Source organism: Polypterus senegalus, chromosome 7, assembly GCF_016835505.1.
Source record: "Polypterus senegalus isolate Bchr_013 chromosome 7, ASM1683550v1, whole genome shotgun sequence".
NCBI lineage: Eukaryota > Metazoa > Chordata > Cladistia > Polypteriformes > Polypteridae > Polypterus > Polypterus senegalus.
Window position 1 is genome coordinate 17,528,605 of NC_053160.1, and position 24,884 is coordinate 17,553,488.

Sequence of the window (24,884 nt, forward strand, 5' to 3'; positions counted from 1 at the left end):
TTGCAGGTCGAATCTTGCAAAGGAAACATTTTGGACAGTCAAGACAAATGCACTCGACAGAAGATTTTAAGTTGAATAATTGAGTGCTTTGCGCATATGGAGCTACAGTGAATCCTGTGAATGGCTGCCTTCCACTCTGAAATGTAAAGTGAAAACTCCTTTCCCCATTGTGCCCTAGGATAATTGAAAGGAAGGGACTTTAAAATGTGTTTATAAATTGTGGAGATGCTATCTGAGTCAGTATTTCTTCTGGAGTAGAAATAGGTGGAAGGTGAGAAACATTGGGCAGGTTCTGTTTAGCAAAGTTTCTAGATTGAAAGCAGTGGAAACATTTTGTTGATGAGAAGTTAAATTTGAAGCCTAAGTGCTCATAGGATGCAAAAATATTATCGATGTGCAAGTCTCTAAATGCTTTAATCCTAGATATTTTCCAAGCATTATCAGTGTCTGAGAGGGTGGAAAAGAGTGGCTGTCATTAGAAGATGAAACAGATAAAAGCTTCTCTGTCTTAAAGTGCTTCTTACATTGGTTCCATTTGCTGAGTGAATGAAGGGCAATTGGATTATTAATGTCTTGACAATAATTTGTATTTACTGGAGTACAGAGCAGGTAATATAAAGAATTACTGCAAGATTTAAATTCTATTGTACACCAGGTTTCTGTGTATTCAGCAGTTTGTGTCAATGTCCTCATGTACTGTATAAACGGTGCATACGCACAAAGATGTTGTGTAAGCCTGTTTCCACGTTCAAATCGCGATATATAAAACCTAAACTTGGCGTAAAGCCACGCACATTTCCACGGTAGCTCATACCCTGTCGTACGCAAGTTCTCTACTCGCTTTTGCAGACTGGCGGCACCCAGCGTCAAAGCAGTGCTACTGTTCCTGTGTGGTTATCCTTTCCTTTTTAGATACACATCCCTGACACGGCTTTATAAATACACTGAAATGAACCGCATATTGTTTACTAGTTTAATGCATCTGATTGTAATTAACCTATAAATAATATAATGGTCCACAGAATGGTCAAACTATTCCAAATACCATAGCTGCTTTAGCGTTGTTACTCTCACTGCACCTTCTTCTTCTTCTTCTTTGAGCTGCTCCCGTTAGGGGTTGCCACAGCAGATCATCTTTTTGCATATTACTCTCACTGCACCCCATTTGGAGTATTTATATCACTGTATCTGAATGTGGAATCACAGCTCTACAGCAGCTGACTGGAAAGAGAATTATCAGTATACAGCATCAAGCACACGCTGCCTCAGCCATGCTGTCTATTGAACTGCTCTCACACGGCAAACACTTCAAGGCCTTTCCTGTACAGACCTCGCGGTTCAGAAACAGTTTCATCCCAAATGCACTCAATCAGTCCATCAAGGGCTCCTTGTAGAACTGTTTGTACTTATAAGTATAATCACCTCACTGTAAACTTGCGATACAGTTATAATATTGCACAACCTCAGCCACTTTATAAAGTGCGTATTTACATATGATGGTAAAATCATTTTTAAGATGAAATGCAGCAAAATATGTTTATTATATTATACAGATAAAACTTTAACTTCATTTAAATAATTTATATTGTTAATAATTAAACATGTGAGGACACGGTGTCGCTGCGCTAGCAAGGAGCTGGCGCTCCTTTCACGGATTGTTCCTGCCTCGCGCTGTATTTTTCTAAACATGTACTATGAAGATATTTCAATGTTCCTTAAAAGTTTTGAAGATTCGTCATTCTAAGCTTACAGATGGCTTAACGTCTATTACAGAGCTGATTGTGTGGCGATTGGCTACTTGGAGAAAAGGAAGGACAGGAATTGGAGGTTTGTAGATTTGAAAGAGACAGTACTGCTGCAATAAATAATTTTATCGAAGGTCGCGCACTGCAAAGCAAGCATCTTGCGTGAGGCATGAACAATCACTGTGCCACCGTGTTCCCATGTTTAATAAAGTGCTTTAACTCCTGTAATCATGAAAATGATATCACGTATACATCTCAGTATTTTAGTTATTCAGAGAGCTGTAACATTACGAATGTAATGGATTCTGTGTCCTGTTGGAGGAAGAGAAAGCCCGTTTAAGAAGCACGTAGTGATTCACACACATAGAGCACATGGAAGAACAAATACAAAACAAATCATTTAACGTGCTACTTTAGTTACGATGGGATTTGAGAAACTAGTAAATTAAGTGATTTTAAGATGAAGTTTATGATGTTCTACTTTAATGGCAAAACAAATTACGTGATTAAAGTGGAAATTTAGAGATTAAAGTTGACATTTCGTGCTTTTTTCCCCACTGTGTGCTTATTTTCTTTTTCTCTGTACCCTAATAAGCTTTAATATGACACTAAGATGGTGGGCTACGACTCACCTTTTCACGGCAACTTTGATATCTGACAGCTTAGTTTTTATTTCGGGCACTGTGCGATTTTGTGAACTTAAGCCTTCCAGTTTCCCCAACACTCTATGTCACTCAATCAACTTCCTTTTGTTGTTTATACCACTGTTTAAACCAACAAATAATACGTTTTTCCGTGGTATTCGCTGAAATTCTTCTATTTCCCCCTATACTTTTGCCATTGCCTTTTCACACGACGGTGAGCTTAAGGGCTATTTATATTGATTTGCATATTCAAAGAGGTGTAATTCTGGGAGGAGACAGGGCGGGACAGCAGGCGCGTGCATTACTTTTCACGCTGACCAGGATTTATGTAGCAGAAGAACGTGAAAGCTGCCGTTCGCACAGATTTATGCATCTGGATTTTTTTGTGCGTAAGCACATTTACGCTTTTGTCCTTACGCCATATTATAGTGTGAATTCTACGCACAGCATTATGCATGAGGCCCCAGGTCTTTATAGCTTCTATATTTGTCACCCAGTAATTAGTTTGAAAGTTGGGTAGTGCCATGCTCCCTTCTGCTTTAGGTCATTGTAGAGTCACCCTTTAGATGTGTGGATATTTAGAATCTATACTAATAAAAGGCAAAGCCCTCACTCACTCACTCACTGACTTACTCACTCACTGACTCATCACTAATTCTCCAACTTCCCGTGTGGGTGGAAGGCTGAAATTTGGCAGGTTCATTCCTTACAGCTTCCTTACAAAAGTTGGGCAGGTTTTATATCGAAATTCTACGCGTAATGGTCATAACTGGAAGCTGTTTTTCTCCATTTACTGTAATGGAGATGAGCTTGAACGCCGTGGGGGCGGAGTTTCGTGTGACATCATCACGCCTCCCACGTAATCACGCAGTACATAGAAAACCAGGAAGACCTCCAAAAAGCGCTGAAGAAAACATGCATTATATCTAACATTAAATCCTAACTGGGAAAAGAAAATCCGAACACATTTCTCCAGTTTTGATGTCACTACACTGGTTGCCTGTGTCATTCAGGATTGACTTTAAAATACTGCTTATGGTTTATAAAGCCTTAAACAATCTCGCTCCATCTTATATATCGGAATGCCTGACACCTTATATTCCAAATCGTAACCTTAGATCTTCAAATGAGTGTCTCCTTATAATTCCAAAAGCTAAACTTAAAAGAAGTGGTGAGGCGGCCTTCTGCTGCTATGCACCTAAAATCTGGAATAGCCTGCCGATAGGAATTCGCCAGGCAAATACAGTAGAGCAATTTAAAACACTGCTGAAAACACATTACTTTAACATGGCCTTTTTATAACTTCACTTTAACATAATCCTGATACTCTGTATGTTCAATTCTTCATAATAACTATTCATGGTGGCTCTAAAATCCGTACTGACCCCTACTCTCTCTTCTGTTTCTTTTTCCGGTTTCTTTGTGGTGGCGGCCTGCGCCACCACCACCTACTCAAAGCATCATGATGCTCCAACAATGATGGACTGAAAGCCAGAAGTCTACGTGACCATCATCATCAGGTCCTTCCATGAAAATATGATGATTTATGTTAGGTAGAATGCCCAGAGGGGACTGGGCGGTCTCTTGGTCTGGAACCCCTACAGATTTTATTTTTTCTCCAGCTTTTGGAGTTTTTTTTGTTTTTCTGTCCACCCTGGCCATCGGACCTTACTCTTATTCTATGTTAATTAATGTTGACTTATGTTTATCTTTTATTGTGTCTTCTATTACTCTATTCATTTTGTAAAGCACTTTGAGCTACATTTTTTTTTGTATGAATATGTGCTATATAAATAAATGTTGATTGATTGATTGATATAATTAAGAAGGCAGCGAAACAATAAGAAGCGAGCGAGTGACATATACAACCATATTCATGAGTTCTGCTACTTCGGAAACAAAGCACGATGTAAACCTACACTTTAAATTAAGTTAATAGACAGGCTGCCGCTGGCGTTTGTAATTTAGTGCCTGCCCATATAAGGCCGTCCGTCAGCGGCAATCCAATAGCAAACTCCCACTAAATATTCACGGGTGAAGGACTGTGTTTATGAAGAGGAAGATGAGATGGTCAGGGTGGTGTTTGACACAAACTCAGCGAAACTGCGAGAGAAAGTTTTAAGTGCCAGGACTAAGGTAACATTAAATACAGCCATGGACATAGCAGGAGATGGTACCAGCACAGCTGGGAAACTTCGATGCATGTACACCGAGCGGCTCACGTGAACTGACGCAGTGCAGAGATAAAAGGCAACAGAAGACGAGCTGTTTATTGCTGCAGTAAGAAACGAATCGATGAAAGAAACCTGTTATCTTTACAACGATTGACAAACACGGAATGTAACTTGAACACAACACATCCTACAAATACGAACCTGATTGAAAGAAATAATGATAATCAAATCCTTGATGACAGCAACACTCAGTAACACTCACAAAACAAATACTGTATATTGACAGTCATGTTACGTTATTTTTAAAATGTTCCCTTTTCTTTTTCTAGCTTTTTTAACACACTACTTCTCCGCTGCGATACGCGGGTATATATATATGTATATATATATTCCGATCTACATACTCGAATAATGGATACTTTATTCGCCATCAATGATTGTTTTGGTAAAGCCATACTCAGTGTATTCATTAGATGAACGGTAAAAAAGTAAGAGCGAGGGGAGGATGCAGGCTGTAGTGCGCGTCAACTCTATTTGAATTACGCGATCACATTTGAAAAAATATATCTTTTCAAGTTCTATTTAGTCCATATTTGTCAAACTCAAGGGCGCGGGCCACATCCGCCCGGCGTGTAATTATATCCGCCCGAGATCATTTTATATACTGTATTATTGTTATTAATGGCCCGGGTATATGAAGCGCTGGTAACACAATAAACTACAGATCCCATAATGCAGCGCTTCAGCTGCCTTGCCGAATACTTACCGCGTTAATCAAGTCTAGCTTATGATGCTGCAAGTTATTGCGAAGCTAGCTCACACGATGCTGAAGAGAAAAGTTGATTCTGAAAATAGAGCCTTTAAAAACCGATGGGAGGCTGAGTATATGTTTACTGAACCCGTGTGTCTCATTTGTGGAGCTAATGTGGCTGTAATTACAGAATTTAATCTAAGACGGCACTATGAGACAAAACATCAGGGTAACCTGAATGCAATGCAGAAGATACAGAAAGCAGAATAATTAAATAAGAATCTGACACTTCAGCGGACGTTTTACCGTGCACAATCACAAAGTGATTTCAAGTGAAGCTGCTTTTATGGGAGACACAAATGCACCAGTGCAACTTGCCCCACTTTCCCTGTTGCCAAGTAATGTTAAACCAAGTCGTCACTACGGTGTTCCCAAATACGCACTTTGCTGATAAACTGAGCGCACTGAGTTTGCATGGCGCTTTGGTGACTTTGAAGAACAAAAAAAGTCCGTCTACATGCGGCTCGAACCTTGTGCATGTTTGGTAGCACATATCTGTGTGAGAAGCTCTTCTCAGTGATAAAGACTAACAAAACAGCACACAGGAGTCGCCTCACTGATGAGCACCTGCAATCCATCCTGAGAATCTCCACAACACAGAACCTCACACCAAACAGAAACGAACTTGTGGCCAAAAAAAGATGCCAGGCGTCCAGCTCTAAAATGACATATGAGCAAAGACAACTGAATGATTTGATTTGTTATTGCTGAAAGGAACACATTTTATTTATATTTCCAGGTTTTGTTATGCAGCATGTTCATATTTGAATTTGTATAATTTTGACAGGATATATTTTTATGGAGAGCAAAATCTTTTGGGATATTTAAAATCTAAGTTTATTTTTATATAAAATTACATAAGAGTAAAGAAATTTGAATGTTTGTTCTTTTAATGTTTACTTTATTTCTAACTTGTATAATTTAGACAGGATATATTTTTATGGAGAGCAAAATATTATAAGTTGTTTAAGGTTTGAGTTGATTTATTCAGGAATAATATTCCTGTCTGTTTTTACCATTCCTACCAAAGATATTTCTGTCGACTAAATAAAAATTCCTTCTATTTAAAATTTAAATAGAACTTGAACAAATACGATAGTTCATAATATCCACGCAGACTTGCACGTAAGAGCGGGAGTCATCCGTTTTAACAAACAGCGTATTGCACTGATACGAAATAGCTGTGTGTGTATATATGTAGATATGTATGTATATGTATATATGTTTATATGTGTGCGTGTATGTATATATATATATATATGTATTTGTGTGTATATATGTGTGTGTGTGTAAATATATATATATGACAACAACACTCATCACTCACAACAGTGACAGAACAATTACATTGACAATCATGTTACGTTATTTTCAAAATGTTTCCTTTTCTTTTTCATTGCTTCTTTAACACACTACTTCTCCGCTGCGAAGCGCGGGTATTTTGCTAGTTCCAAATAAATGAAGTTATGATTGAATCTAATTTCTTAAAAAAATAAAAGATTTGTTATTGTATATGGGGATGGTTTGAAATAGAAAAAGAAGCTTGGGAAGGATGTTCATCTTAACAGTGTTGATTCCTCCTGCAAATGTGAGCATCTATTCACATCTTGTTTATTTTTTTTTTTTCCATGCAGACAGCAAACTTTTGTTGAAAAAGAGCTTTATATTTACTTGTGATTTTTACAACGGGTGGCACGGTGGCGCAGTGGTAGCGCTGCTGCCTCGCAGTTAGGAGACCCGGGTTCGCTTTCCGGGTCCTCCCAGCTTGAGTTTGCATGTTCTCCCCATGTCTGCATGCAGGTTAGGTGGATTGGCGATTCTAAATTGTCCGTAGTGTGTGCTTGGTGTGTTTGTGTGTTTCCTGCGGTGGGTTGGCACCCTGCCCAGGATTGGTTCCTGCCTTGTGCCCTGGGATTGGCTCCAGCAGACCCCCGTGACCCTGCGTTCGGATTCAGCGGGTTGGAAAATGGATGGATGAAATTTCCACTTTAATTATGTACTTTATTTTGTCATCAAAGTAGAACGTCATAAACTTCATCTTAAAATCGTTTAATTTACTAGTTTCTCAAATCCCATCGTAACTAAAGTAGCACGTTAAATGCTTCTTTCTATGTGTTCTTTTTTGTGCTCTATATGTGTGAATCACTATGTGCTTCTTAAACGGGCTTTCTCTTACGCCGACAGGACACAGAATACATTACATTCATGATATTACAGGTCTCTGAACAATTTAAATATTAAGATGTATACTTGATATCATTTTCATGATGATAGGAATTAAAGCATGTATTAAACATGGGAACACGTGGCGCAGTGATAGTGACAAGCTGGCGCCTCGTCCAGAGATTGTTCCTGCCTCCCGCAAGATGCTTGCTGCGCCATGCGCGACTTTCAATGAAATAATTTACTGCAGCAGTACTGTCTCTCTCAAACGTACTAAACTCCTATTCCTGTCCTTCCTTTTCTTTCTCCAAGTAACCAATCACCACGCAATCAGCTCTGTAATAGATGCCAAGCCATCTGTAAGCTTAGAACACCGATTCTTCAAAACGTTTATGAAACATTGAAATATCTTCGTAGTACATGTTTAATTATTCCATCCAGGGTCACACCAATACCAGGAACACTTGATGGACTGAGTGCATTTAGAGCACTTGGGATGAAACTGTTTCTGAACTGTGAGGTCCCTACAAGAAAGGCTCTGAAGTGTTTGCTGTATGTTATGGGAACAATTCAAATAGACTGCGTGCGTGGCTGAGACAGCATATGCAAGATGCTGTATACCGATAATCCGATCAGCTGCTGTGCAGCTGTGATTCCACACTCAGATTCAGTGGGTTAAATACTTAGTGGTGCACTGGGAATAACAACACTAAAGCAGTGATGGTATTTAGGATAGTTTGGCCATTCGGTGCACCATTATATGGTTACGGGTTGATAACAATGAGATGCCTTAAACTGAAAAATGATATGTGGTTAATTTCAGTGCATTTGATAAAGCCACGTCAGGGATGTGAATCCAAAAACTAAAGGGAAACCACACAGGAACAGTAGCACTTCTTTGACGCTGGGTGCAGCCACTTTGCAAAACCGAGCAGAGAACTTGCGTACTCCAGGGATTGAGCTAGCGTGAAAATGTGCGTGGCTTTACACCAAGTTTAGTTTTTATACATTGCGATGTGAGCATGGAAACGGCCATTCACAACATTTTTGTGTGTACGCATTGTTTATACATGTTGCCCCTGGTCCTCTGACATGCCAAGAGAGGCAGAGCACATCCAGAACAAAATTAACCCCAAGCTGCAGTGTAGAAAACATTAAAATTGAGGTGTCTTTTGAAAGTACAGTCCCAATACAATAAACCTAGGGAATGATGTTAAACAGTTCCCATGGAGACTGAGACAACGTATGTTAGCACATTACTAATACAATAAATCAAGGATATGAAGTGAAAAAAAACCATTGTAAATAGCTAGTTACTTTGTAGTTAGCAAAAAGTACATATATTCAATGAAAGAAATTTCAATATAGTATTACTAGCCAACCCGCGGCATAGCATACGCCGCATATAATTATTTATTGATGAGTGAACGCTTCCTGAAAGACACAGTTGTCCAAATTGGGAGGGTTTGAGGATACAACTGTCAGTGAATGAAAAGATGGAACTCTGGAGAGAGCAACATACAATTGTCCGTGAGTGAAAACAGGTTTTGGCAGATACTGTACAGGCATATTTTTTTGAAAGGTTGTCCTTGTGCCTTACTAATAGTCATTGCAAACACCAATCTAACAGGAAATTGTCTATGTGTAAAAGTAAAAGGCAAATTAGAATCTGATGGGGTCAGGGAAATCTGGGGAATAAGGACAGTTTGTGAGGTAGCAGATGTGAGTCTTACACTCCAGTACATTGCGATGAATGCTCGTAACAGAAAGTCTAGTGCTATTACAGAGACCTTTTGCTGGCATGAGGTTCCTGAGAAGCAAGATGACTGAACCAATTTTAATTTTGAGTTTATGCGGAGGCATGCCAGTGGGAGTAAGACTATTAAGAAATTCTTTGAGGAATGCAAGTTGATCTGCAGGATCGTCTGTGACGATGGAGTCAACGCTGGTGAAAGTTACTTCATCGTTAGGGATAAGTTTCAGTGTCTGTTCATTAAGGTGTAGTGAGTCTTCGTTGGTGACACTTAATATAGCTTGCGTACTGAGTTGTTCCAGAGTGACAGTTGAGAAGTCGATGTCGCCATATAATTGCCTCGAGAGCAATGTTGGAAGCCTGCGGAGGGTGAGAGTTGGCAGGCGGGGCCTTGTTGTGCATTCCCCATGACGTGGGAGGAGGGTTAGAGTGGGCGTTCGTGGCTCTTTTGTGTGTAACCCATGGGCGGGGCTCTGTTAGAGTTGGCGGGCGGGGCTCTGTGAGTTGGCAGTCGTGGCTCTCTCTGTCTTGCGTGCGGTGAAAAGTCAACGTGGCTAAGAGGTGTATGTGGACTTTTGCACAGACAAAAGCGACTGAGGCTGTGTTTGGCGAGTTGTTGCGTGCGGGCACATGAGCAGGCAGTGCACATGCCTCGAGAGCGACGCTTGACGCGGGAGGACGGTTACAGTTGGCGTGCGTGGCTCTGTCGTGTGTATCCCATGACACGGTAGGAGGGTTAGAGTTGGCGGGCGAGGCTCTGTCGAGTGTATCCCATGGTCTTAGAGTTGGCGGGCGGGGCTCTGTGAGTTGGCAGGCGTGGCTCTCTGTCTTGCTTGCGCTCACTGTCTTGCGTGCCCATAGTGAATTATATATATAAATAATTGAAGCTTAAAAAAAGGGGAAAAGTAGACGAAATGGAAATAGGACATATAGTTACAGCAAATGTTGCATTAAAAATGGTCTGAGCTGCAAGTTGTAAACACAATCTTCTTTGCCTTGTCAAAGACTCATGATCGTGTTTCAAAACGATGTTGGGATCAGTCTGCTTAGCTCTTTTTCTGCTTCATTTGGAGAGCTAAAAATGTTAAAGTTACTTTCAATATTCACTTTTAATTTAGCAGGGAACAAGAGGCTGCATCTGACATCAGCAGTGCATAGATGCTGTTTAATGCTGTAGTGTGCTGAAAGGGAGAAATCTGGAAAATATGAATGTGGTTATTTTTAAATATGATCTCCTCTTTCTATCTGAGAAGGAACATAAAGTTTTGCTTAGCCTGTAGTTTGTTGAAACGGACAATATGGCTTCTCGGTTTGGAGGCATTCAATCCACGTATGCAGTAGGCAGCTGAGATCTCGGTGTTCGAAATGAAGTCCTCTCATTTCATTTTAGAGAGGGGATCATGAGTTTGCTGGAAAGGGGTGTGTGGCGCTCCCGATGTCTCTGTTAAAGGACGAAGGTCCAAGTCTTTAGAGTCCTGGTGCTCCCTATATGGTTGCGACCTATGGACGCTATCTAGTGACCTGAGATGAAAACTGGACTCCTTCAGTTCTGTGTCTCTTTGGAGAATCCTTGGGTACCGCTGTGTTTGGCATTGTGTTTCTCATGGAGTCCTGAATGAGGCACATTACCTGCATTGTGAGGGAACGTCAGTTACGACCCTACGGTCATGTGGCGCAATTCCCAGAGAGTGATTTGGCTCGCATGATCCTCATTGTTGAAGGCCCGAGCAGCCGGACCAGGCCAAGGGGACGCCCACATAACACCTAGCTAAGGCAGATAGATGGTCATTTTCGGAGAGTGGGACCAGACCGTGTGTCTGCCTGGGGGGTTGCCAATCAGGATCCTGAGCTGTTTCGGCATGTGGTGGGTGCAGCAACGCACTGTACCAGTGTATGCTCCTCAACCTGACCTGACCTGAGCTGACTAGTGGCATCTAGAATTTAGACATTATTTCATAGATGAGCATAGGAGGTGTAGTCCCATTGGCAGCCCTGTTGGGGTACTTGGGTGCCACCAGGAGAAGCTGTCAAAAGGATACTCCTCTGTCCTGGGGGGATTCCTCCTGACCCAGAAGTGCTTCCTGGTGGCAGTGGTGTTGTGCTGGAAGTAGTCAAAGGTCCAGGTTGAAAAAGAGCTTCTTCACCTTCTCTCGGGAAGTCAGAGTCAGGAGTGGAGTCTTCTGGGAGGAGTAGAGGAGAAGCAAAAGAAAAGAAAATAATTGTTTTTTCTGTATTCTGGAAGTAGAAGTGACCTGTATATGGTATTTGTGGCAAAGAAGAAAGAAAAAAAACTATTTTCTACCCAGGTCTTGTGTCTGCTGCACCCTCTACAAGCCTCAATATATATTTTGTTTTACTAATTATGCATTTTTGTCAGATATTTTGGTTTATACAAATCTGTAAGGAAAGCATGTTTAAGAATAAATAAAGGAAGCACAAGGATGGTGCGTCTTTCTATTTAATTAAAAGTGAAACCTCTTGAGCACAAGATCCTGGGCTGTCTAGGCAAAGCCCTCAAACAGCTAAGCTAAACACCAATTGTCTTTTATTTTATAAACACTGGAAAACAGAACCCCCTCATTATAAGATAAATGCATTTCAGACTCGAGGCCTCCCACCATGTCAGTAATTTAGCAAGATCGCTATGTAATTACCACCTTTCTGCATTGTTACGCTTCTAGCAGAAGGCTGTAATCTCCTGATCACTTCTAGTATGCAATGAGCTCAGCTTCTGACTTGTCAAATGAAGCACAAAAATGTGCATGCAGCCGATACGGGAGCTTCTCAATGTGTGTCAGCATACTGTAGCTGTCCTCATACATTTCCCATTGTAGTGCAAAATGTTTTAGCCTCAGTGAAACACATCAATAAAAATGTCAGCTTTCCAAATATACTTTCTGTTAATCTTTGATTTTTTTTCCCCTCACAGGTACGTCCATCATCGGTTCATCGAAACGGGACAGATTTAGTGTTTACGGTAAGTTGCCCCGATTTTGTACACGGGTTGCAAATTCTCCAAGTTAGGATTAAACACTGAGGCCGTTCAGTGACACAGCGATTAGTGTTGCTGCCTCACATCTCCAGAAGACTGGCTTTGGGTCCCATTCCAGTCACTTGTAAAGCCTTGAGGTCAGAGACGCTGCCAGTCTTACCACCTGTGGATGTCAGATTACACAACTAGTAATTGTAGGGGATGGCAAATTAAATGACTTTCTACCTCAGTTTGATATTTATAAAATATTGTCGAAGCGCTCCCCTTTATCTGTCAGCCAATAATGTGCAGCCTGGCAGTGTGAATGTTTTCCAGGTAGGGTGAGTTCACTGCAGTTTCTACCTTTTTTCTTTTTTTCCATTCTGTTGTGGTGTGTAAAAGACAAGACATCAAAGAGATGAGATACTTTTCTGTTTGCGAGCTCCAAAACACCATTTACTTCTTCCTCATAGCTGCATTGTAGGCATTTTACTTCCAGGCAGACACCCATTGGTTCTCAACTCTTCTACACACAAAAAGCCCACCCCTATAACTTAAGACCTTTTAGAGTTTATTGGGGGGAACTGCAGACTGGGTGGATTGAATGGCTGGGAATGTCAATCTGCACAACTGGGTGTCATGAGATTGCACTGTGACTTCCCCTGAATTATTAAGATAATATAAATGAAACCTGTGATTGAAAAATCAATGAAAAAGTCATGTAATGTGAAAGGACTTAAAGTTGACTGAAAGATCTCCCTTTGTTTGTTCTATCTATCTATCTATCTATCTATTTATCTATATAGTGCCTTATCTCTCTATCTATCTATCTATCTATCTATCTATCTATTATATAGTGCCTTTTCTCTCTATCTATCTATCTATCTATCTATCTATCTATCTATCTATCTATCTATCTATCTATCTATCTATTATATAGTGCCTTTTCTATCTATCTATCTATCTATCTATCTATCTATCTATTATATAGTGCCTTTTCTATCTATCTATCTATCTATCTATCTATCTATCTATCTATCTATCTATTATATAGTGCCTTTTCTATCTATCTATCTATCTATCTATCTATCTATCTATCTATCTATCTATCTATCTATCATAAAATAATTTTTATGCCTATTATGTTTTATCATTTACTGTATGACCTGAGATAAGTCATTAAACACATATTTTTTGTCATTTTAAACCACCTCTGAATGTTGTTTTGCTTTCTCCTTTTAGTATCATGGCCTTATGTCTTTGAGAGTGGAGGATGAGTCGAGCCCACCCACCTCTGATAAAAAAGCCAGAGTACTGGTTACCAGTAAAGGACAGCAGCGACATCGTAATGTCCCTCCTGGAGTCACAGAGCTGTTTCATGCTGACCGAGGTGCAGTACGTATACCTGGACAGGTGATGACATGTGACAATTAACTTTTTCATTTTATATAAAGCTGGAGTCTCTCCCAGCAGTGATGCACACAAGGCATAAAGCAGCAGTGGAGAAGCTGCCCGTCTATTCCAGCACTATTTTAAACACAAGCACTCACACACACTCACACACTACTTAAGTTATTTTCTCTCCTAGTTCATTTTGAACAGTTTTTGTTTAAATTCTGGAGTGATTTTCCCCAGAGTCCGGTTTGTTTAGGTAGATATGAACCCACCTGATTGCTCTCTAGTGCAGACCGAAACCCAGGACACTTTAGAAGCAGTGATCTTGGATTGGCACCAAGTAAACCCCAGAGTGGTTTATGTGTGGTATGAATGTGATATGACAAGGGGCCAATCTAACTACAGAAAATACTGTGCATTATGGGAAACGTTTCTGCAAATAATTAGACAATTGCAACTTGAAAAAAATGCACATGCACATACATACAAGTGTACTTTGAGCACTTTTCAAAATGCCACTGCAATTGTACACATGATTCTTCACAATGGGGTGTATTGATAAGATGAATGAGATGGAGGAGAGGAGTAGGAGGGAGAAGCTTGAGAATTGTCTGCAACTTAATATCAGAGGAACCAAAGAACTGCTTACTGGCTTTTACCGCACCACAGAATCTCTATGTCTGGTGACAATTCAAGGAGTGGATGTAGAGGTGATCCACTCCTACACGTATTTGGAGTTCCACATTAATGCAAGGTTGGACTGGTCGCTGAACACAGAGGAGCTTTAAATGAAAGGGCAGAGCAGGCTCTTATTCCTTAGGAGACAGCAGTCCTTTAATGTGGGAAGTGACATCCTTCACCTTTTCTACAACTCTTTGATAGGCAATGTGGTGTGCTGGGCTGGTAACATCACTTCAGGAGGGGCCCACAGAATCAACAAGCTAATTAAAAGGGCAAACTCAGTTATGGGATTCACTCTGGACCCCCTGGAGGTCATAGAAAAGAAGAGAATTAAATCAAAACTGAGTTTAATTATGAACAGTGCTGCACATCCTCTCTGTCCACACCAACACTGAGGACTTCCAGGCAACAAATTATTCAGCAGAAGTGCGTCTAGAAACATTACAAGGGCTCCTCTATGCCAACAGCATTACACTGTCATAATGCATCACTTGGACTTCCAATGGTGGACCTACATATTTGGGGCCCTGAAACTTGAACTGTTATGGAGGCCCCTTCGAAACAAGCAAGGAGATAACCATAGTTATCTTCTTCAATGAGGTTGTTCCATGACAAGATCATCACAAACTGTTTTTTCATGTTTTAAGATTATCACAAACTGTTTTTTCATATTTTGAAAACATTTTCATCTTTAGTTTAACTATTATTTTATATTGAATTACACTATATTATTAATATTTACTAAAAAAAAGCACTTGTAGTAAAGTAGACACCCAAATTTTTAAGCAATGTGGACTAAAGTCACTTCTGGGGCACTTCTTCTATTAGGGTCCCTAAGGCTTCAGCTTTATTAGTTTAATAGCTGTTCCATCCCTGGAGACGGCAACTGCTCTTTGTATGTTTAACCAAGTCAGAAGTTTGATTTCTTTCTCGCTGCCCTTCGTTTTAATCATTCTGCTGTGCATTTCAGGGGGAAGTTTCTGTCTGTAATCACATACTAATATTTATTTATTTATTTATTTATTTATTAAACTTCTGTAAAAAGTCAAATATTACTCCAGGAACAAAAAAGTTCAATATGTCTATTTATCTATCTGTCCGTCTGTCAGTCAATCAATAGATAGATATGAAAGGCACTATGTAATAGATAGATAGATAGATAGATAGATAGATAGATAGATAGATAGATAGATAGATAGATAGATAGATAGATAGATGAAAGGCACTATATGATAGATAGATAGATAGATAGATAGATAGATAGATAGATAGATAGATAGATAGATAGATGAAAGGCACTATATGATAGATAGATAGATAGATAGATGAAAGGCACTATATGATAGATAGATAGATAGATAGATAGATAGATAGAGTCATATGAAAAAGTTTGGGAACCCCTCTCAGCCTGCATAATAATTGACTCTCCTTTCAACAAAAAAGATAACAATGCTATGTCTTTAATTTCCTAGGAACATCTGAGTACTGAGGTGTTTTCCGAACAAAAATTTTCAGTGAAGCCGTATTTAGTTGTATGAAATTAAATCAAATGTGAAAAACTGGCTGTGCAAAAATGTGGGTCCCCTTGTCATTTTGCTGATTTGAATGCCTGTCATTGCTCAATGCTGATTAGTTGTAACACCAAATTGGTTGGATGAGCTCGTTAAGCCTTGAACTTCATAGACCGGTCTGTCCAATCATGAGTGGTAAAAGGTATTTAAGGTGGTCAATTGCAAGTTGTCCTTCCCTTTGACTCTCCTCTGAAGAGTGACAGACAGCATGGGATCCTCAAAGCAACTCTCAAAACATCTGAAAACAAAGATTGTTCAGTCTCCTGGTTTAGGGGAAGGCTACAAAAAGCGATCTCAGAGGTTTAAACTGTCAGTTTCAACTGTAGGGAATGGAATCAGGAAATGGAAGGCCACAGGCACAGTTGCTGTTAAACCCAGCAGGTCTGGTAGGCCAAGATAATTACAGGAGCGGTATATGCGCAGGATTGTGAGAATGATTACAGACAACCCACATCTCGCTGCAGATGGCATATCTGTACATCGTTCTACAATTCAACACAATTTGCACAAAGAACATCTGTATGGCAGGGTGATGAGAAAGAAGCCCTTTCTGCACTCACGCCACAAACAGAGTCACTTGTTGTATGCAAATGCTCATTTAGACAAGCCAGATTCATTTTGGAACAAAGTGCTTTGGACTGATGAGACAAAAATGGAGTTATTTGGTCATAACGAAAAGCGCTTTGCATGGTGGAACAAAGGCATTCATGCAGAGGGAGAAGTACAATGTTCTGGAATGGCTGTCACAGTCCCCTGACTTGAATATCATTGAAAATCTATGGGATGATTTGAAGCAGGCTGTCCATGCTCGGAAGACATCAAATTGAACTGAACTGAAGAGATTTTGTATGGAAGAATAGTGAGAAATACCTCCATCCAGAATCCAGACACTCATCAAAGGCTATAGGAGGCATCTAGAGGCTGTTAGATTGGCAAAAGGAGGCTCAACTAAGTCTAATTTTGTTATGAAGCATATTGCATATTTTTTGTTAATCCAATAAACTTAATGTCACTGCTGAAATACTACGTTTCCATAAGGCATGTCAGACATTAAAAGGAAGTTGCTACTTTGAAACCTCAGCCGATGATAAACAAAAATCCAAAGAATTAAGAGGGGTTCCCAAACTTTTTCATATGACTGTATGGTGCTTTTCATATCTATTTGTCTGTATTTGACTATACTTCATACAAATTGTACTGCCTTACTCTTTGAAACAAACTCGATTAAGTTACCTTTAATATCTATCTATCTATCTATCTATCTAATAGACCCACATGTCAGAAAACCTGAAATCCCATTATCCGAAGAAAGTGTAAGGTTGGATATAAATTCAGTAGTATAATTAATTCAGGTACTTGACCTAAAATAATCCAAAAACATTGTAAGCTCTTTGTATTTGTCTCTTTCAAAGCTTATTCAATAGATATTAGTTCAACCTATTTTTCTTAAATGTTCAATCTCCCCATATAGATAGTTGAAGTTTCCTTTTGCACAGAGAAAAATGATAAACCAAAACAATAACCAAATTATTTTCTTTACAGACTGGCTCTAAGAGATCTTTTCCAAAGCTTTGCACCCCTGATCTGAGAGGACTGATTCATTATGATAAAGATGCTCAAGTTCTCTTCCGCTGTGATGGAATTTCTTGGAAACCATGGCAACCTAGCACTGATGTAATTTGTAACATGCTATCCTTTTTATTATTATTATTATTATTATTATTATTATTATTATTATTATTATATTATTGTATAAACTTGTAGGAATAGTTATATAGATAGATGGATTACTAAAATGGTACTATATGATAGATCAGAACATGCCATCTCATCCATGACCCTCCACATACTTAGACTGGACTGTAAGTTGTACTATGTCGTCTACCCTTACCTTGTTTTGGAATTGGTCTGTCATTTAACTATACACCTGTCTAACTTTGGTTTTGCACAATAATCCCTGCACTACTGCACCTTAACACTTAATTCTACTTTATTTCACTTAATGTTACTTATTTATTATGTTCTATTATACTGTTTTCTTTCTATCTAGGACTTTTTTTTTTGTTAATCTCACTAATATTCTAACTTTGCACAGTTTTGATAAGCGGACCAGGATGCATTTCACTGTTTGTTGTCCTGTATAACTATGCATATGACAAATAAAGAATGTTGAATCTTGAGATAGATAGATAGATAGATAGATAGATAGATAGATAGAAAAGGCATTATATAATAGATAGATAGATAGATAGAAAAGGCATTATATAATAGATAGAAAAGGCACTATGTAATAGATAGATAGGGGGCGCTCTCGCTCCCTTGAACCCCTGTCCACGACTCCAGATCACGTTGACTTTATTTTGTGGCCACAGTGCACAAAGCACACTCTCCACCACAATACTCATAAATCACCAATACAATCAATAAACACAATCCTCCAGCTCCCAGACGCGTTGCCACCCTTCCACACAGCTCAGCTCGTTGTCTGGGAGTTCCCATAGTCCTTTTATAATCCCTGACCCAGAAGTGTTCTCAATCCCCAGTCCACAAGTCCTTATTCCTTCCGGGTCAGGGTAAATAGTCCCTTTCTTCAACCCGGAAGTCCGTCGCTCTTCCTGTGATGAAGCCCTCGGTCCTCCCTGCAGCTCCCTCCTATGGCCCCCACGGCATCCAGCAGGGCTTTGCATAAAAACTCCAATGCCCATGATGCCCTGCTGGTCGTCTGGGGACCTCCACACTGCAAGGAGGGCTCCACCTGGCGGCTTGGGGGTATTGGCCGGGATAAATGGCCGGCCATCCATCACAATAGATAGATAGATAGATAGATAGAAAAGGCACTATATAATAGATAGACAGATAGATAGATAGATAGATAGATAGATAGATAGATAGATAGATAGATAGATAGATAGATAGATAGATAGATAGATAGATAGATAGATAGATAGATAGAAAAGGCACTATATAATAGATAGATAGATAGATAGATAGGAAAGGATCTGTATGATAGATAGATAGAACTTTATTTGTCCCCACAGGAGAATGTGGAAAACACTTTGTTTTAAACTTTTTGTGAAACTATTTGTTTTTCCATTCATCTTCTAGTGCACTTATTCACTTCAGATGTTTAAAAAGGAGGCTGATGACTTTCCTGCCAGTCTAGAAGTAATCCTGAATGGAGCTATATATATATATATATATGTATATGTGTATATTATATACACATATACTCGTGTGTATATGTGACTTCAGTGCCTTCAGATCTCTTCAATTTTTGCATACTTTGTTGTGTTGCACCCTTGTGCTGACATCATTTAAATTTCATTAAACAACACTCAACATCCCAAAATAACAAAGTAAAAACATGATTTTAGGAATTTTTGCAAATATATTAAAGAACTGAAAAGCTGCTGAAGTCTCATGTTTACACAAGCATTCAGGGCCTTTACTCAGTATTTCTTTAAAGCCCCTGTGTCAGCAATTCCAGCCTGGAGCCTTCTTGGATTTGACTCAACGAGTTTTACATACCAGGATTTGTATATACTATATACTATATATATATATTTATATATGTAAACAGTTTTCTAAGAAATTCTGTGTATATTTATTCCATTTTTTTAAATTGAACTCTGCATTACCTTGTACTCATGAGAATTTTACTCATTGATTGTCTTCATAAAGGAAATGATATTCTAGTTTGCTTCTTTGGATTTTGTCATTCAATGTGAGAAAAACTGTAGACTTACGTTTAGTTTTTTTTTTTAATTTCAGGATCTTACTGCCAAGAAATGCCCAGCTGGTTGGAGCTATCACACCCCCTACTGTTATTACATGAGCACTGATCAGAAAGTGTCCTGGAATTCTGCAGCCAGAACCTGCAAGGAGAAGTAAGCTGCACCTCGATTAACTGTCTTACAGCAATTTAAACTCTGAGGGGAAATAACACAGCTGTAAATTTCAGGAGTGTCCCACTTTTCCTGAAATTCCTCTTTTAAAGGGGTGAACGTTCTTCATTCCATCAGCACAAACAAAGCATCCACAGAGGTCTAAACCAATGTATGTGTCAAGTGACAATAAAGAGTACATTATAGAGTATTTCATACCTTCAGCTTATTAATCTGTTTCGTGATATTGGAAAATCAAACATGCAATCACGGAGGCATTTCCTGGGAAGGTCAGCAGTTGCATTGTTTGTATGCGTCATCTCAGTCATCGGTTGTAATCATAGTCTGAGAGTTTTCAGATGCACAAAGATCCTGGAGAAATGAAATGCCAGTTTTGAAGACAGCTTCTAAAGTGACACCACTGGCAGAGCAACAGAGGCAGGTAAAGTCAGACATGACCTGCAGTGGGCTGATTCACGGAAAGAGCAGAGAGCCTGTGCTCACGTGAGATGGGACACACAGCATATGAGAACATTAGAACATATCCATATCAGCACCACGTTTGGGAACCAGCAGGGAGTGCTGGGAGATGTAGTCTGACAACACAGCCCTGTTGGGGACCATGGGTGCCAGAAGAGGGTGCTGGAGAGAGATGCACTCCCCAATTTTTGGGACTTCCATGAGACCCAAAAGAAGTTCCATCGGGCAACAGTCCTGGCACAGGAAGTAAATAAAATGGACTGCACTCCCTCGCCCAGGCAAGTCAGAGTTGGGAGGAAGGAAGGCAACACTCAACTGGCGGAGGGTAGTGTAATGGTGAGAGGAACTGAGGGAGGATTGGTAGCGAGAGACAACCCGTGATCTATGCTTTTGTCTACTTTTTGAGAGGTATTGTGTTGAATAAACACTCCTTTATTTGAACCCGGCACTCTGTGTGATTGTGTTTTGGAGGTTTGGGGCTTGCCGACGCCGGGCTCCATCACAGCCCATGGGTGAAAAGCAAAACACTTTCTAGTGATGTCAGCTGAGTGTTTTCTCCCTCAGCCCCTACCTTTCTGCACAGCATGTGGAAGCCCACTCTCTCTACAAACATAAGCAAGGCAGGGTGATCGCAGCCATTTCCCCAGACACCACTGAGCCGCGCATTCATTTTAATCTCTAAAAGCCAAACAAAAACAAACAAGCCTCAGGATATGAGACGTCTTAGACTGGCGCCATTAATAGATTTAATTCCTGAAGGAGAAAAAGTTGTCATTTTCCACTTGATGTACTCATGCATTACTAAAAGTAATATTTTCCCAGGCGATTCACTAAGAAGACTGAAAATAATGTTAGTTAAATGACCACAATGGCTTATATTAAATATATGATTCAAATGGGTAACATTGTAACTGATAAGTTCAGGGTTTAGATTTCTTTATTATTCATTATGTTTTATTTTTGAGCAGACATCATGGCAGCCTGGTGAGCATCCTTTCGAAGTCTGACATGGACTGGTTGTGGGACTTTAGTGGAAGAACATCATTTTGGATTGGTAAGAAGACAATGGGCAAAACCCTTTTGTTTGTTGTCCGGTATTTTACAACAAAGTGATTTTTAACCTACTTAACGTTAGACCCGAGCGTCACTCAGGCTCTTAAAACATTGCTAAAAGCGTTAGTCCCGAGTGTCACTTGGGCAACTTTATAGACACGTCCTGCATAAGATCCGAGGTTTACACAGACTGTAAAAGTGCCAGCGCGTTAGTGCCAAGCATTACTCGGGCGAAGGTGTAGGCAGGTCTTGCCTATGCATCCCGGCCTGAGTGTCACTTGGGTAACTGTATAGATGCGTCGTGCAAAAGACCCGAGGTTTACTTGGGCTGTTAAAGTGCCAGTGTGTTAGTGCCAAGCGTTACTAGGGCAAAAGTGTAGGCGGGTCTTGCCTAAGTATCCAGGCCCGAGTGTTACCTGCGCAACTGTATAAACGCGTCCTGCATAAGACCCAAGGTTTACTTGGGCTGTAAAAGTGCCTGCGTGTTACTGCCAAGCATTACTTGGGCAACAGTATGTGTGTGTGTTGCCTAAGCGTCCCATCCCGAGTGTCACTTGGGCAACTGTATAGACACGTCTTGTAAAAGAACTGAAGTTTACTCAGGCTTTAAAAATGGCAACAGCATTAGTGCCAAGTGCTACTCGGGCAAAAGTATTGTATAAGCATCCTGGCCAAACTTTTACCCGGGCAATAGTATAGACATGTCTTCTCCTAGCCCAGAGGTGGACAGAGTCGATGCTGGAGGGCCTCAGTGGCTGCAGGTTTTTGTTCCAACTCAAGCACTTATTGCTCAAGTAACACTTCTGCCTCATTTTAGTTGTCTTGCTTGTAAAGATTTTGAACCCTTATTACTTATTTTAGTCCTACACAGCTGTATTCTTAGTTTCCAATTGGTTCTTATTAGCAACAAGATGCAATTGACAAAAAAAAAAACAAACAGCAGTTCTCTATTTAGCTTGTTTCCATTTACACCTGTGTGTATTTATCACACACTATTTGGTTTAATTAAATACGTGGAAGGAAAGTGAAGAGAAAAAAGTGAAGGGCTGTGAATTGCTTGTCCGTTTTAGGCTTCAAATCAGTCAGTCAGTCAGTCATTTTTCAACCCGCTATATCCTAACACAGGATCACAGGGGTCTGCTGGAGCCAATCCCAGCCAACACAGGGCGCAAGGCAGTGCGTCGACTTTAAAATACTGCCAATGGACTGAATACATGTGTGAATATGATATTTCAGCTTTCATTTGTAGTATATTTGCAGAAATTTCTAAAATCCTGTTTTCACTTTGACATTCTAGACTATTGAGGGCCCTCCTCACTCATGTGCCAGCCTCCATTCAAGTTGGTCTACCTCTACATTTTGGAGTGTTCCTTGCCTCGGCTTAGCTGGCGATACCTGTTTGTTTATTGATTTTTAAACTTTGTCTTGTTTCACTACTACATGGGCAGAGCTGCGGGGATGACTAGTAATAAATAAGTGAAATGGCAGGCAGCGTGGTGTAGTAGTTAAGGCTTTGGGCCTAGGACCCCCAACCCTGAGGATGCAATCCCGTGATTGACACCATGTGACCATAAGCAAGTCACATTACCTGCATGTGATCCCACTGGAAAAACAAATAAAATGCAACTAATTGTTGTAAGTTGCCTGGAATAAAAAAAGTCAGCAAAATAATAAAAATAAGGACGTATCCCCGGCTGATTTTATTTTTCTGTTTAGGAGATGTCCTGTTATTTTAAAAGACAAAGATTTACCTCTTGGCTTTCAGTTTACCACACTTTTTCCTTATTTTATTTTTATTTTATTTTTTTTGCAGGCCTAAATGACCGAGTAAATGCTGGGCAGTGGGAATGGGTTGGTGGAGAGCCGGTGTCCTACACAAACTGGAGGAAGGAACCTTCTCGAGCGAGGAAGAAGGGCGGCACAAACTGTGTGCAGGTTCAGAAACGAGGGAAGTGGCAGGTGAAAGACTGCAAGAAGGGCAAACACCAGCATTTTGTGTGTCATGTGAAACCTTGAATGAGCTGTGCTGATGCCCTCGTACGGAGAAAACAGCAGAGCAACACCTCCATGTGAGGCCGAAGGGAACTAATGTTGAATTACGGCACAAACATGAGGAGCAATGACCCTACACCCGGGAAATACACAGCCTGCGATTAAATGGCTGATATCTTTTATTCTCACAATTATTTTAAATGCTATTTTTATTACCGGTATATCTTTGCCAACATGATTTATGGTAAATGTACTGTACATATTTCATTTTTTTATATATTTATTTATAATCACAGTTTATGTTGCGTTTTATGAATACACTGTGTTTTAAAAAGTTATTAAGGTTTAAGACTTCCTGTGAACACCGAATAGTTGTTAGGGAAGATTGTTTGTTTTAATTATGGCTGTTAGAAAAAATAGTTACACAGGTCTGCAAAATTAAACTGTTTTAATTACGAATAGCTTATTTTTATTTGCGTTCATGAACTCAATAATGTTTTTGAAAAACAAAAAAATCGTCCCCTTACCTGTGCTGCATAACCCACAAGTCCGTGATCTAGTCAAATGCTTACAATGTGCAAAACGCATTTTTTGCTAAAATGTTATTATTATTAATACTTCTGGAAAAATCAGCATAGAATGTAAAACCAATCGGAGCTGAACAGATAACCAAGATGAGAGTGACGGCAGTCAACAGCAAAAAACATCACTTGGTAACTCTCAAGCTTTGCTTCGTCCTTGAGCTTTGATTGAGTTTCTCTTTCAATTTTACAATGTCATTATCCAACCTGCTATATCCTAACTACAGGATCACGGGGTCTGCCGGAGCCAATCCCAGCCAACACAGCACGCAAGGCAGGGCGCCAGCCCACCGCAGGACACACACAAACACACCCACACACACACACACTAGGGACAATTTAGAATCACCAATGCACCTAACCTTCATGTCTTTGGACTGTGAGAGGAAACCCACGCAGACACGGGGAGACAATGCAAACTCCACGCAGGGAGGATCCGGGAAGCGAACCCGGGTCTCCTAACTGTGATGCAGCAGCGCTACCCACTGTGCCACCGTGCAGCCCCAACGTCATTATAATCATCTATTTTTTTTTCCCAATCCAGGACACCCCCCCCTCAAAGCCCCCTAACCTGGGTAATCCATCCACCCTATTAACTAGTGGTGCTATGCGCGTGGCCCATCTATCACTTCTGCTGTGCCCTTCATTGGTATCAGTCAAGAGCATTTAAACTGGCATAATATTATTAAATATTAACAAATAAAATGGCCCATTCTAATCATAATTGGTCTAATGTCCTAATCTAGACCCATCCGATTTTACTCCAAACACTTCTATAATATTTGAAATGATTGTTGATACCAGTACTATATGATAGATAAGAAAATTGTTCTGCCGAAGCAGAGTAATTTTAATTTTGGGACAGGAAGACAGAACGAGAACAAAATGGCAATCACACCCAAAACACAAACTGATTATCTGCCAAGCCAGAAATGTGAGACAAGAATCAGTATCGTAAACCAGAAAGTAAGTCAGAAAGTGAGAAT

The 24,884-nt window shown here is 40.0% G+C and overlaps 1 protein-coding gene across 3 annotated transcripts in view; it reads left to right on the plus strand.

The window, feature by feature from the left end:
* The window catches only part of frem1a (Fras1 related extracellular matrix 1a), a 265,444-nt gene extending 241,789 nt beyond the window's left edge, over positions 1-23,655 (plus strand). For all 3 annotated transcript variants that reach the window (XM_039758260.1, XM_039758261.1, XM_039758264.1), the window contains 6 exons: positions 12,220-12,267; positions 13,504-13,674; positions 17,451-17,582; positions 19,680-19,795; positions 21,241-21,326; positions 23,139-23,655. In XM_039758260.1, coding sequence (XP_039614194.1) covers positions 12,220-12,267; positions 13,504-13,674; positions 17,451-17,582; positions 19,680-19,795; positions 21,241-21,326; positions 23,139-23,341 — 756 coding nt within the window. In that variant the 3' untranslated portion in view covers positions 23,342-23,655. The remainder of the gene's footprint in view (positions 1-12,219; positions 12,268-13,503; positions 13,675-17,450; positions 17,583-19,679; positions 19,796-21,240; positions 21,327-23,138) is intronic.
* The last annotated feature ends 1,229 nt before the right edge of the window (positions 23,656-24,884 follow it).